General features: G+C 44.9%; 1 protein-coding gene across 1 annotated transcript in view; it reads left to right on the top strand.

The window, feature by feature from the left end:
• LOC144391266 (NT-3 growth factor receptor-like) overlaps positions 1-13,979 on the top strand; it is a 104,201-nt gene that overhangs the window by 30,286 nt on the left and 59,936 nt on the right. Inside the window, exon 4 of the mRNA XM_078097876.1 lies at positions 9,753-9,824. Coding sequence (XP_077954002.1) covers positions 9,753-9,824 — 72 coding nt within the window. The remainder of the gene's footprint in view (positions 1-9,752; positions 9,825-13,979) is intronic.

Raw genomic sequence — 13,979 nt, 5'->3', positions numbered from 1 at the left:
GGACGAAATCTAAAACAAATCCAGTAAATCATATAGTAGGGTTTAAAAAGAAATATTTTGCATGTTATAAGTATTTAATACATGAGAAAAGGCAAACTTACAATTTGGTACAGAAACGTTTGTTTGCAATCATAGACATGGTACGTTTCCTGTAGTTCTTGACCGGGTTTGACACACTGCAGCAGGGATTGTGGCCCAGTCCTTCATACAGACCTTCAGGTTTCGCGGCTGTCACTGGGCCATAGACTTTTCTATTGGGTTCAGGTCTGGAGACTTGGCTAGGCCTCTACAGGACCGTGAGATGCTGCTCACAGAGCCACGTGTCCGCGTGTGCTGCAGGACTTTAATCCATGACGGCATTTGAGCTTGATGTCATCTTGAACTTCTTCTCACCAAGCTGCTAGCCTGTTGTCCTGTAGCCCATCCCGGCCTTGTGCAGGTATACAACTTTATCCCAGTAATGATTGAACAAGGTGCTTTTCATTCATCATAACTGAGAAAAGCTCGTTATTCTTTGAATGTTGCTGTGGATCATTTTAGCGGCGCCTTAAGCGACGCGCCGTCACTGTTGCCTAATTGGCAACATTCTTACAGAACTGAGTATAAAAGTCGAGATGCGGTTTTTGGTTGGATCATTTAAAAACATGTGGCAGCAAGCTACTGGCTAGCTTGCTGCTGCCGCACTGCCCGGCGCTTTGGCAACATTTCTCAGTGGCGCTGTTGGTCCACTGGCGTACGGCGTAGGTCACGGTAACGGGGGAGTGAATCCACCTCGCTCCCATTCGCCTTCTGGTCAAAACCGTAAACTGGCAGCACTGATTGGCGCTGTTAGCTGACTGCTAGCCTCCGTTAGCTGCTGTAATCCTTACTGCCATTATTGTCCACCTTTTACAAACAACCTTTGTTACAGTTTAATACGGAACTGCAATGTTGCAAAAAGATCCGTAGAGTCACGGTCTCTACATTTCTGCCACAGTATCTGTAACATCTCCCGTCCTAACGGGATAAACACTGATGTTCATCATGGCCCCTAATCTCAGGAAATGACAAAAAACTTTGTCATTTCAGTGTGAATTTCCATTCAAGATCACAAGCAAACTCTATAATAAGACGATAGTCTGCCAATGCAAACTGTGAACTCATTACTATTTGAATAGTGCAGTGTGAAGAAATCTCAAAGCACAAGCAAGACGAGTGACGATTTGTCACTATTCATTAGTGATGCTTGCTGTAACTGCAGCTTAGACAAACAGGCCATTACTCATTTAACACCCAGTAACATGACATAACCCTGATGCAATATGCATTACATGTCTGCGTCTTCCATGACGGGATAATTCTAGTATAGCTTTGTATCGCTCTGGTTGAAGGGGCATTAATGCCTTTGGAACGCTTAAACCCACTGTGGGACCAATCCTCTGAATTATTCTTATTAAAAGCATAACGTAGTCTCCCATCTTTCCAATCAGGGCCCTAGTCGGCTACTCGTGGGGGCGGCAGTTGTTGTGCTGGTGAAACTTCCCAGCAGGAAGTGGGCAGATGGTGTTTGCTTCTCTCTGTCCACGGTTATGTTGTTTTGTTTGTCCATCCATGTGTTGCTAGGAAACCGGTGCCTTCTCGTACCCCTTCGCTCCTCTTGAAACAGGCCTTTGCTTATTGAGTTCTATTCAAATGTTAAGTAGATTATTGATGTGTTTTGTAAAGGAACACTGGTTATGAGTTAATGTTTCACTCGATATTGTCAGACTGCTGAACCGTTGAATCATATCGTGCTGTATGATCATTTGTCTTCTCCACGGTCCAAACCGTCCTTTACTTCGACAGGAACATCAGCTGCTGCTCTGGTTGTTGTTCTAACCCTAACCCTAACCCTAACCCTCAAATCTGAGTTGGCTAACCTGGCAGGTTTGATCGACGCTTCCTCTGGTCACATCATGATCGCGATCATTAGCTTACAGAAGAAAGGTATTGTGCACTGTCCTAGCAATACATGTACAATGTGGCGGAGAACTTTGAGCCTTCAAATACTCGACCAGTGGAACAATTGATGACTCCTCCGATTCTTCCACTGGCGTCGTGACAAGTGAACAACACAAAATGCCCAAACACTCTCCTGCAGTTATGATATTTCTAGAGCTCTTCCTGCGACAGCTGAGAATTAAAAGAGTTCCTTCGATCTGCCGCTACATATTCTTGTAAACTCTGTAGAGTTTCTCAAAGTCACACTTGTTTACAGTCAGAACTTAGTAAAAGAAATCTAAACAAAATGAGTTTGATGGTGTGGACAGTAAATGACAAGCGTTCATTTGATTGACAGGTAGAACAACTATAGACTGCACTGCACCACACCCACACAGACACAATGACTGACAGTTTTAATTGCCATGGCAACACCTGTCATTTCACAGCCCTGTCAGTTGCTCTGAAAATAGCTCTTGCTAATCAAGTGTGTGTGTGTTTGTGTGTGTGTGTGTGTGTGTGTGTGTGTGTGTGTGTGTGTGTGTGTGTGTGTGTCATTACAGATAATAAGCGTAGTCATTTCATTTGCTCAGGGACGGGATTAAATGGACAAACACAGAATAAAACGGAGCAGCCATTATGATAATATATACTGATCATAATGTTTCCAACCAAGACGGAAGGAGAAGGATTTAAAGAAATGGATCTTTGAGGAAAACAAAATCACTCCTACGAAGAATGGCGCCGTGTTTGCTGCGTAGTTCCGTGCGGTTCCAGAAAGGGACAACATGTAACGTACGAGGCCCATGTAGGCAGTTCAGCTCAGAGGGTAACTGCAGGACCAAGACAACAACAGCACAGGGGTAGAAATGGAAATGCTCCTGTGCTGAGAGGAATACTGATGAGGGCCATGATCTCAGCAGCTATGAATAATAAACATTGTTACATCACCGGCTGAAAGGAGACGCAGATGGTGTGTGTGACCGTACCTCTGCTGCTTCTAGATTCATGCATGCACCAAAGGTTCTTCGTCCCCATACCTGTAGCACCCTTCGTTTATTCCCAGTTCAGCACTTTCTCTGTTTTGTAGACGTCAGGGTTTCGACTGGAGGCCACGTCTTTTTTTCTCAGGTCTTTTTTCAATGGTAAACTTTATCACGAATTGGGGGCTTGTCGGTCTTTTCCCCTCTTTGTGCGGTGGATGGTTGGTTTCCTCTCCCAGGTTTATCAGGACAGTTGCTAGCTTGCTAGTGGCTCTAAACCAGCAGTCTTCAGTGCTTATTACGGACCACAAGGAAGAGCTCAGCTAGTTTGTGTAGCAGGCAGACGATCATTCCTCATTTACGCTGGATTAAACTTTGTGTCGGCTGAGCCTGGATGTGTTCAGCTGGTGGTTTTGGGGAAAATAGTTCCTGTTCCTGAAATGAGGCGTCCTTGTCCCTGGAGGTACTTACGCCCTGTAAGTTGGTCTGATGCTAATCAGTATTCAGGAGATAAACCATTAACTAAAATCAACATTGACTGAAATGGGAATGATGAAGAGTGTCAAATTCAACAATTCTAATAGAGAAATGATGGGAAATAAAATGATGGGAAACAATCCTGGTTTTCCTGATGTTACGCCTGCAGGTTCTGTAACAGCCAGCGACGCTCCTCAGCACCAGAAACTGGGTCGTTTGACGGCTGCTGGCTGCAGTGTTCTAAAGACTAATCATGTACAGTCCGGGTTAAAAAATACAGGAGCTGTTTACTGAAGGCGAAAGAGGCTGAAAACGGTGGAAAGTTGCGTTTTTATTGAAGGGTTTTGATGTTTTTGTAAGTAAATGATACTTGAAGATCTTTGAAATCTCGAGGTTTGATAAGGTTTGATAAGGTTTGATAAGGATAAAACAAGCACTCTCTTTTGTATTATGGTATTTAATACATATCATTTATGCACCTGATAAAACATCCACGTCTTGACTCACTGACTCAATGCAGTAAAAACAGGCAAAGCGTAGCGGCAAAAAAGAGAATAACGGAGAAATGAGGAGAAAAGAGAAGATGAAGGAAACAAGGAGGAGACGCTGCTGTGGGTCTCCAGAGGTTCTGGGGGGATTTGGTGGGATTTACACCAAGAACATACACATTTCCTAAAGCTTCTCTCGTGAACCTTTCCTGCTCCTCTCTCCTCGCTTCCTATGGTCTCTCCCTTCTTCCCCTTCTTACTCTCACCAATAACACGACAGCTTTGCGATAGCGCCGTGATTTCTCCACTATAATAAAGAGACAGTTTGTAAATGAATTTTCCTGATTGGAAACAACTCTGTTGTTCTTTAATCCGACCGCAGGTACTTTGTTTGTGACTTAAAGCTATCAGATGCCACAATGTGTGTTCCATCAGGATGAAAAGCCATCGCTTTGGGACGTTAACACAACTGAACTTGTCCTTTGTACGTTCCCTCAATAAACAGCTTGAAGAATGTTCAGTAAGAAGGTAAGAAACTTATCGTTGGATCCATTATGCTGTTGTACATTGGACAGCTGGTAGGAGACGTCTTCATAGCGCCCTGAGCACTCATTGACCTTTGGTCCATGACCTTTGACCCTAAAGAAACGCACTGTCCGTACCGTACCGACTCTGTTGGCTTCATGTCCATACAGCGCTCAATAAGCCGATGGTGTCCCTATCGCGTGTGAGCAGTCGGGGACTTTAAAGCAATGGAGGTTTCCGTCCCTCTAGTGTCGGATAAAATGTCTGCGTCACCTCCAAACAGAGAAGCCAATGACTGACAAGTGATCACCTTCATGTCCGTCCGTGTCTCCAGGCTGCTTCTCTTCTTTCTATTGATCTGACGCTGTTTGACCGTTACAGGGGACAGATCCTGTAATGCTCATATAGACACAGATTTACCTGCTCAGTTTTATAACCCGCTCACAGATGGTGGGCTTGTTTGGGTTGCTGGTTAGGGGGGCGTGATCTTGCTGACCTCCATGGTGACCTTATGGACAAACACTGCAGTCGATGGTCAAAGACTAGAAAGGATAAAAAAGATGGTGTTGGAGAGCAACATAATGCTAAAATCAGGGTGTGATCTGAGAAGTATCATTATTTACCAAACAGGTAAATCCATCGATGTGCATCCACATCATCACCGAGTGTGTTCCCTCAGTGTGTGTCACAGCCGCGTGATTGTGTGTTGTTTTGAAAGCTAATTCAGTCTCAACAGATTATTAAATCCCGGTGTGAGACGTCACTGGCATGTGTTGGGGGAACCGGACAGGATCCTTTGAAAGCAAAGCAGTCTAGAGTTTGAATAAACTATTCTTTATAGTCTTTTTTATGAGGTGTGGATGGTGTGTGCGTGTTGTGTTGAGCAGCAGCGGCAGGGATCCCCCCCGTGGAGAGAATCAAACACACAGACTCTTTCAAAATATCTTTTTAGGAAATCTCTATCTTCTACAAGAGGTTTCAACTTTAGGTGTATTTGTCTGTGTAAATGATTGCGGTCTCTGTGCTGTATGCTGGTGTTCTCCAGAGGCCCCTAAAAGCCCGACAGTATCACGGTCACATCACACGATGCCATCAATTCAGATTATTCCCTTTCTACAAATGATGAAGCTTTTCTGCATCTGTATGAAATAATACAAGAACACACACACACAGATATGCAAAATGACATTAGCATGCTGAGGGTCATGCCATCATCATGCATATCCTTCAGGGCTCCGTGATGATGTCTTATTAAGGCCACAACCAGCTGATGGGCTGCGGAACAAAGCAGAGAGCAGAGACACGACAGATCAAAGCTCCTAATCAGAGTACAACAAGAATAATACAACTATTTAACTAACGAAGAAGAACAGCAGTACACAACTACACTTGTACCTACAGCTGTAATACGCGTAAAGGCCGGCGTGTGGAAATGTCCATTAACACAATTTACCTCTCAGAAGATAACGGGAATAAAGAAGGATTTTGGAATGTGTTCAACCTCGAACAATATATGTGAAACAGATTGTGTAGAAGTCTGTGATGAATAGAAATTGTATTAAATGTATTAAATTTGTAAATGATGGTCCCTTTAGTCAAATAGACCATAACGCTGGGTATGTTTGAGATGGGCCTCAGTGATTGACAGGTGGCTCATAAGATGTCTCTGTGTCTCTCTGAATTACAAATATGGTAACTTCCATTGACTGATTGCAAATAATCACAAAGGCAACGTCTACTTCCTGTATTCAGTCTACTTCTTCCACTCATTCAACCTTGATAATCTGGCATCTGCCGCAAATTTTACACCTTTTAATGCAAATGAGCCTCCTTGCAGTCCGATTGAAGACCAGCGGCGTTAGCTGCGCGCTCATATCCCAGCTTCTCGGTGGTAACTGAAGCACCGTGAGGCGGGAAAGACGGCGCCTTCAAGCAGCCGCCGCATTGGACTCTTTGTGGACTGAAGACAGCGTTAGAAAGAGAGGCAGGGTGAGTTCTGGCATCCAGTGATGCCACTTCCACCTTCACGTGCCGTGAAAGTACACATGAGCATAGAGTGCATGCATGTACATGTCACCTAAACACACACACACACACACACAGCCCCTGACCTTCCCATAGCCGTGACTCAATGCGCGTTCTAAATTGTGTTAACGCACCCGTGTGTGTGTGTTCACACGTGTGTGGGGTGTTTTAAATATGAGGCAGCATTATTGTATTCAGGTTGACCTTTTTCAAAGGACACCTTGTGCATGTTGAAAAGGTGTGTGTGTGTGTGTGTGTGTGTGTGTCTCCTACAGGCCTTTGTGGTGTTATGAGCGTGTACACCAACAGCAGAGAGGAGCGTCACGTTAAAGAGTCTAAAACTGTCCACAGAGGAACCTTTTGGTTGGTCTTTTTGGGGGAATTGCTGCAAACTACAGTTAATCCTTTGCCTTTGAAAGAAAGAGTTGGGCAGAATGCGTCTTTTTCTTTGGATTTTTTTTGTTGAAAACTGACTTTGGAGCTTTCCAGCTGCTTAACATCTGGCTGCACATTTCTTTTTATTAAATGTTTTAGCTTTTGGGAACCTACTGTTACCACGTCTGTGTTCTCTAACAACCGCACCTATCGTACAAACAAACACGTGTGTGTGTGTGTGTGTGCGTGTGTGTGTGTGTGTGAGTGTGTGAGTGTTTATTCCCAGCGTAGGCGTCCTGTGTAATGTGCATGTGATCTTGATTTATGAGCATGGCGGTCCAAACCTCTGGGACCAAACAACTCCAAACACGAGCTGAGGATTCCTTCCACACAGCTGATATCCACACGTTTGCTCTCAGCCCTCCGGGAGAGGGACTCATGTGTGTGTGTGTGTGTGTGTGTGCGCTTGTGTGTGTTTGCTCATGATTTGGAGTGTAATCCAGTTGAAAAATATGCATGCAGGCGCTCAGCGTTTGCATGGTAACTCACTCTGCATATGTCATCTCAGCTCGATCGGCAACAAACTCCAACAAATAAATACTGACTCACGTTACTGATGATGCGGCGTCTCAAACCCTTTCCGGGGCTCCATAAGTCATGTGCAGGGACTCGGCCGAGGAGCCCGGGGGGCCTCCAGGCCATCACAACGTGAGTCATTGTTTCATTGGTTTTGTAATTAGCGCCATGGGCTCCCTCAGCTGGGCAGCTGGTGAGGAGTGTGATCTGTGTTCCAATGCGTCCGTCTCAGGGTGGAGACGCGCCGAGCGAAGACATCGTGAAGCGCTGCGTCACTTTGTGTAAATAAGCCACCGGCAACTTCCCCCGACATACGGAGCAGCTCTCCCCGCTCCTCTCATCTGGAATCCTTCAGTGGTCCCAAGTAGGACGACGATCGCGTCCCAGAGGAGGTTCCTGGGGGAATGGAGGCTAATCTCGCGGCCCGATTGACAAATTAGGTTCATAAGAAATGAAATTACCCAACGAGACACCGACCATCGGTCGGGTTTTAAAGCTGTGCAGCGGTTTGGCCGGCGCCACTTTGGTGTTTTGGAAGCAGAAGTAACAGAATTCCGACCCTGGTTCTGGTTCTCTCAGGAGGGTTAAGGAGGAGATAGTAAAGCATTTCTGCTGACGTTTCCCTGCCTGCCCCAGTTTTCCGGTTGCAGTTGGTAGTTAGCGGCGAGTCACCTCTGAGAAAAGGTTGTGGCTTCGTAACCTCACCTGTACACGGGGGGGACGAGTACCTCTGAACCCAAACTATGATCACGTGAGTGCAATATGGGACTGGGACAGCAGGGTGTTGTTTCAGTCAGATGAATCAAAGGTTTCATTTAGAGGACATTGGTCTTCTTGTCCCTGCGATGGACTATTGCTGTGAGACAATGTGTGTGTGTGTTTGTGTTTATTACCGGCTCATCTCGCGTTGACCACATTTGGAGGTGACTCTGGAAAGAAACCGCACCGTTTCTCCCGTTCTCCCGCGAGTCTCTTTCTCATTCTCACCCTCCGTGTCACCTCCGTCTCCTCGTTTGTCTTCCTCCCTCGGTTTTTTTTCCATTCGTCTCTTGGTATTTTTCTATTTCTGTCCCTCTCCACTGTCCAACCTCTCAGCTGGAAAGGACAGAAATCAGCATCACAAACCTTCATATTGACTTTTCCTGTCAATACTTACTGGTCAAGTGTCAGTCGTTTGACACCTGTCTCCGCCCCATGCTGAGTCAGCGTAATTCTCACTAGTCACATGACTAGTTAGTCACGTGTTAATGAAATGGGTCATTATAGCTCATGAGTTGTTAGACACTCACCTTGTTTTTAGGGACACGGACTCATTATACACGTGATTGTCACGCAGGTCATGTGATTAGTTATTAATGGAGGCGGAGTTTGGGGCTCAATTTGAAAGAAGAAACAAATTGCATGTTACATTGACACACCGTGTATACGGTACATATTGATTTATCTTCTTGGACACATGCACATCTGACTGTAAAGGGGAACCTGAAGGTGACATTTCACAGGTTTCGGGATAAAGAAAATGTTTTTCAAACAGGACATTTTCAGTGCAGATGAACCAAGTGAGGTCTGAGGCCTGTGGCACAAAGCAAGAAGACTATCTGACAATGATGCACACTATGATTCATACATTCAAAATGGGTAGTTGTCCGCAATAAACCAGTTGACTCAATTTAAAGGTAAAAGAACGCTTTCAGTACGAATCTACTTTGGTCCAGAAGAGTTGAGTTCTTCTGAAAACGTGCCGGTGGATGAACAACATCACTTGTGACAGGAGGAGGAGCTCTGCGTGGCACCACAGCGGACCATGTGGTGGTCGTCGTATATTCCGCTTCATACCGGAACAAACTGGAGTCTGTGTAACGTCATTTGAATCTCAAGTCAATAGTGGAATATAATCATCATCCGCAGCGTTTCCTCCCACCACGTCTGAGGTTTAACACACACACACATCCAGAAAGCTTTAAAACTTTCATTGGCATTAATAACGAGGTGATCTGGATTACAGTGGGTGTCTCGTCCTTTCACCGGCCTGAGCACCTCCATGGCTTTGTCCACGTCTCCATGGAGACACACCTGTTTTTCTACTATGCATCATCGCAACCCGAAACATAAGAGTTGTGGCTGTTCAACCATTGCTGTGTGTGTTCAGGGATTTGTATCATTGATATAATGTCCCTGGAAATGGTTTCATTACTTGGCTAGTAGGCAAAATCAATGGAATGGAAACCTTCAAACTCCTAATCCGAAATCCCAATGAGAAGACCCACAGGTTGAAGCATTGCTGTTATCTTCACTGTGTCATTTAGAACTGTTTCTTACCTCTGTGTCTCATTCTCTCCCCCAGAAACCTGTCCAGGAACCCCATGTTGACCACTTTGTCCTGGCAGATCTTTGAAAATCTGCAGCTTTTCGAAATGTAAGTCGGCCATTGTTTCTTTTGTTACAAATGGCATATGTTGCCCCACGAGCACATTATACTAAGAGGGGCTCCTTAATGCGCCGTGATCCCCTCCCATCGGGCCTTGATCTGTCTATGAAGAAATAAACCTGCATGCTACTACTGGAGTAGAGCTGTCGGAAATCCCACCAGGCATGTTTACAACATATATATCGACCTGTATTTAAGGGATTGAGTCCAGTTTTTCAGCCTCAAATCATTGGGTGCAACAAGTACACTTGTAATTAGCCTTCTATTGGCCAAAGCAGAGAATGGAGGGAGGGTCAATGGAGAGATTGTTGCATAAGAGACCGGTTTGGGTGGCAGAAGGACTCAATCTCTTTTCTTGTCACTCAAAAACATTTTATTAAAAATGAAACAAAACAAGTTGAGCACAAGCATAGGAAACACTTCTGTGCAGCCTGGTGAGGGTCACAGGTGGAAAAAGACAGGGGATTACAGCAGAAAACATATAACATACATAACATATAACGCAGACAAGGAGGCAAGGGACACACATGGTGTAAATACACTGGGGAGGTGCAGGGCGTTGGACACAGGAGGAAACAGTCATAGTCACAGGGGGAAAACACACCAGGGCAGGACGTGAAGTTAAGCCAGGGACACAAGACGCAGATAAAATACAAAATAAAACCACACTGTGACTACAAGGCCTCATGTACATCAGCGCTTCTACAAATGAATATTTGAAGAACAGTTCAGAATGTTCCGCTCTCTCCAGGGCAGGATTGGAGTTACCGATTGTCTCGATTGTACGAGATCACACAAATTCTATCTATTCTGTTTTTAAGTGAAAAGTTTGGGATAAACCAATCAGGTTCCCGTAAGGAGCTACTTGCTGCTGTGGACGAGGTTTAATGTGTGCGACTAAAGGCAACCGTTTGTTACATTACATCACGTGTTATTTAGCAAACGCTTTTATCCAAAGCGACTTACAATAAGAACATTCAACCATAAGGACACAAAGTCAGAAAAGCATTAATCAAATAAGCCGCTCTACAACTTGCTGTAGATAAGAACCATTATAAGTCCAATGTAAGTGCTACAGTTAGTTAGTGTGTTAGTGGAGGTAGAGTCTGAAGAGGTGTGTCTTCAGTCTGAAGATGTGAAGGCTCTCTGTGGTCCTGATGTCTTCAGAGACCTCCTTCCACCATTTAGGAGCAGGACAGCAGAGAGTGGAGATCTAGTCGAGTGTTTTGCTCTCAGTGAGGAGGAACAAGCAGTTTATCACATGCAGAGCGGAGAGTGCGGGTCGGGATGTCGGGTTGGACCAGGTCCTGGATGTAAGCTGGACCCCATCCATTCACAGCCTGGTACGTGAGCACCATGTTTAGAACTGGATGAGCCACCGGTACCAGTGAAGAGAGCGGAGGAGTGGAGGAGTGTGGGAGAACTTAGGAAGGTTAAAGACCAGTGGAGCTGCTGCATTCTGGATGAGCTGCAGAGGTGGAATGGTGGTAGCAGGAGACCTGCAGGAGAGAGTTACAGTAGTCCAGGAGGGAGAAGACAAGAGCCTGAATCAGTACCTCCTGAGTGAGAAGAGCACGTGTTCTCCTGATGTTGTAGAGCGAGTATCTACAGGATGGTGTTGTCAGTGATGTTGGAGTCAGGGAGAGTCGGCTGTCGACGTCACGCCGAGGTTCCTGCAGTCGAAAGACAGTAAGGTGGACGGTGGAAGAGGGTAAAGAGAAAAGCTCCATTTGGGTGAAATGAGTACACCTGTGCCATCACCCCTACCAGTGGGTCGGGTGGGATAGGTGAGAGAGGAGAGGTCACGATAGAGAGAGAGGTCACCCCCCTGTCGGCCGTAGCGTCTGGTTTACAATACAATGGTCGATCCTCTGCACCCCCATTTATCTCCTTCCAGTTGTCAAAGAAAAGACGATGTAATCTACACAGATGTAATGACCACGTCCAACCTTTTAATCCTCCTGTTTGAAACGGGGTCACTGCAACCACTCAAACGTCTTAATCAGGATAATTAAACGTGTCTAAACACGGAGAAGTCTTACAGTACATTACAGTTAGGAAGATACGTCATACGATAAAGTGACTTACACTGTGAATTTGCCATCACAGGGCTTCCTTTGATGATAGTTTAGTTATCTTATAGACGAAGATTCACCCCCTGCTGGTCATTTAAGAGAACGGATAACACTATGACAACTCAGTGTATACAAAATACACATGTATTTGTCATCTTTACCAAACACTCAAGACCTACAACTTCAATTTGTGGGAGTTGCCTCCCATTTTAAGAGAAGACTAAATAAAGATAAATGGAGAACTTGTAAGTGAGAAGTGTTTGCAGATGTTACTTTTAAATCACACCAGGGAGTGTTTTAACACGTATCAACTGATTTCTATTAAAATCGGCAATAATGTATGTTTTCTCTCACGTGAAGGATTTAATTATAGAAGAAGGTCTCCTTACTGTCTAGTGGCAGTAGACATCTTCTGTTCGGCAACGCGCCACACTTCATTTCCATTTCAAAGCTTCCAGCCAAACGCTCTTTTACCTCATTCCTCCTGTGATTATCATGTCCTTGTTTCAAGTATTTGGCAACGCTCCTGCTGCTCTTCTAAACTTCTGCTTCTGTCTTCACCGTACCTTTTATCCCTCGTAATCTGGAGAAGGACGCCGCGATCTACCAGGCAGATCAGATCACGTCACACAGCAAATGCACGACATTTCCACGGACTCTCAATGTGGGATGCTGGGAATCTGATAAAAGCTTGGACGAAGTGCCAGCATCCAACCGCTTTTATAATCTTGTGTGGAATGATTACGTTTATTAAGGGTGTTACACTTAAGTCGTAATTTCGCTATATTCTATTTGCGTTTGAAAGAGGTGCTTTCCGAGCTCCCGCCTCCGGACCCAAACCCTTTGCCATCAGTAAGGCGGCGCGGTGAGCACTGCTTCTAGTCACACCTCGTCCCATCGGCACAACGGCAAAAAGTACTGGGTCAAACACACTGCGATCACTGAAGGTACGAATAATGTTTTCATATATGAGGATGAAAGGATTTCCTGTTTTAGTAGATTTAATGGAGCGGTCACATGACCTGCCTCCCTCTCCTCCTCTGCCTCACTTTCTCAGTCCACGTTTTAAATCAGCTTCTGTCAAACCTTTTTAAATGTCCGGTTAAATAAAACCTTCCTCCACAAACGGTTGAAGCACATAAGTGAATGAGACTTCCAGCCTGAAGGTGGAAGTTGGTCTTCTCAGTAGAGAGAAGTTCCTGAGCCACCTTCTGTCTGCCAGGAGAGCAGTTATTTATGAAACACTGAAGCTGGATAAAGAGAACAGCGCTGAACAGCTTTGACTCTTTTTAAATGAATGGAATATAAACGCCTCATCATCTCACCACTTGTTTCATTCGTATTAAATGAAACGAATGCGAGTCAACAAGTAAGCACAAGGCTGTCAAAATGAACGTCGTAATCTATGAGATTATTGTCTCATAGAGACAATGTCCCGCTAAATGTGGGACATTGTTGGCTGGGAGCAAAGTGCACGAGGACAACAGGAGGAGTTTAACATTTCTGCATGTACAGCCTGGATGATTTAAGGACACTTTATGCTGAACAGAAATGGTTAATATGATTAATATGATCATTCAAAAATAAATCATAATACCGTACGACAGTAAACAGTCCGACCATCAGGTTAATGGCCAAACGTTGATTATACTTAATTGTAATTAAACCTTTACTAAACAAATGATATTCTGATGACGTATCATTTATACACTGACTTTCGTGGCTGAGTCAAACATAATGAGACTGAGTTAGAGGATTTATTTTAGTCTTTTGAAAGCAGGGCAGCTCCTCAGAGAAGAATGCGCTGTCCTTTATGGAGCACATAAACACTAACAAAGAGTACTCAGTGTACGCACACACACACACACACACACACACACACAGCACAAGCATGCGTTTACACATGCGTTACATCTGGGGACTGAGGACGTATTTGCAAAATGAAGATCCTTTTGCCAGGTCATCATTTTTGGCTGGATCTTCGGTGCTGCCTGGGAGTTTAGGTGTTGGGTGTTGGGTTCGGGTTGGAATCAGGTTCTGGGAGCGCAGGTGTCCGAGATTGATGGCG

This window comes from Gasterosteus aculeatus, chromosome Y (assembly GCF_964276395.1).
Source record: "Gasterosteus aculeatus chromosome Y, fGasAcu3.hap1.1, whole genome shotgun sequence".
Lineage (NCBI taxonomy): Eukaryota > Metazoa > Chordata > Actinopteri > Perciformes > Gasterosteidae > Gasterosteus > Gasterosteus aculeatus.
This window is presented reverse-complemented; position numbering and strand designations above follow the sequence as displayed.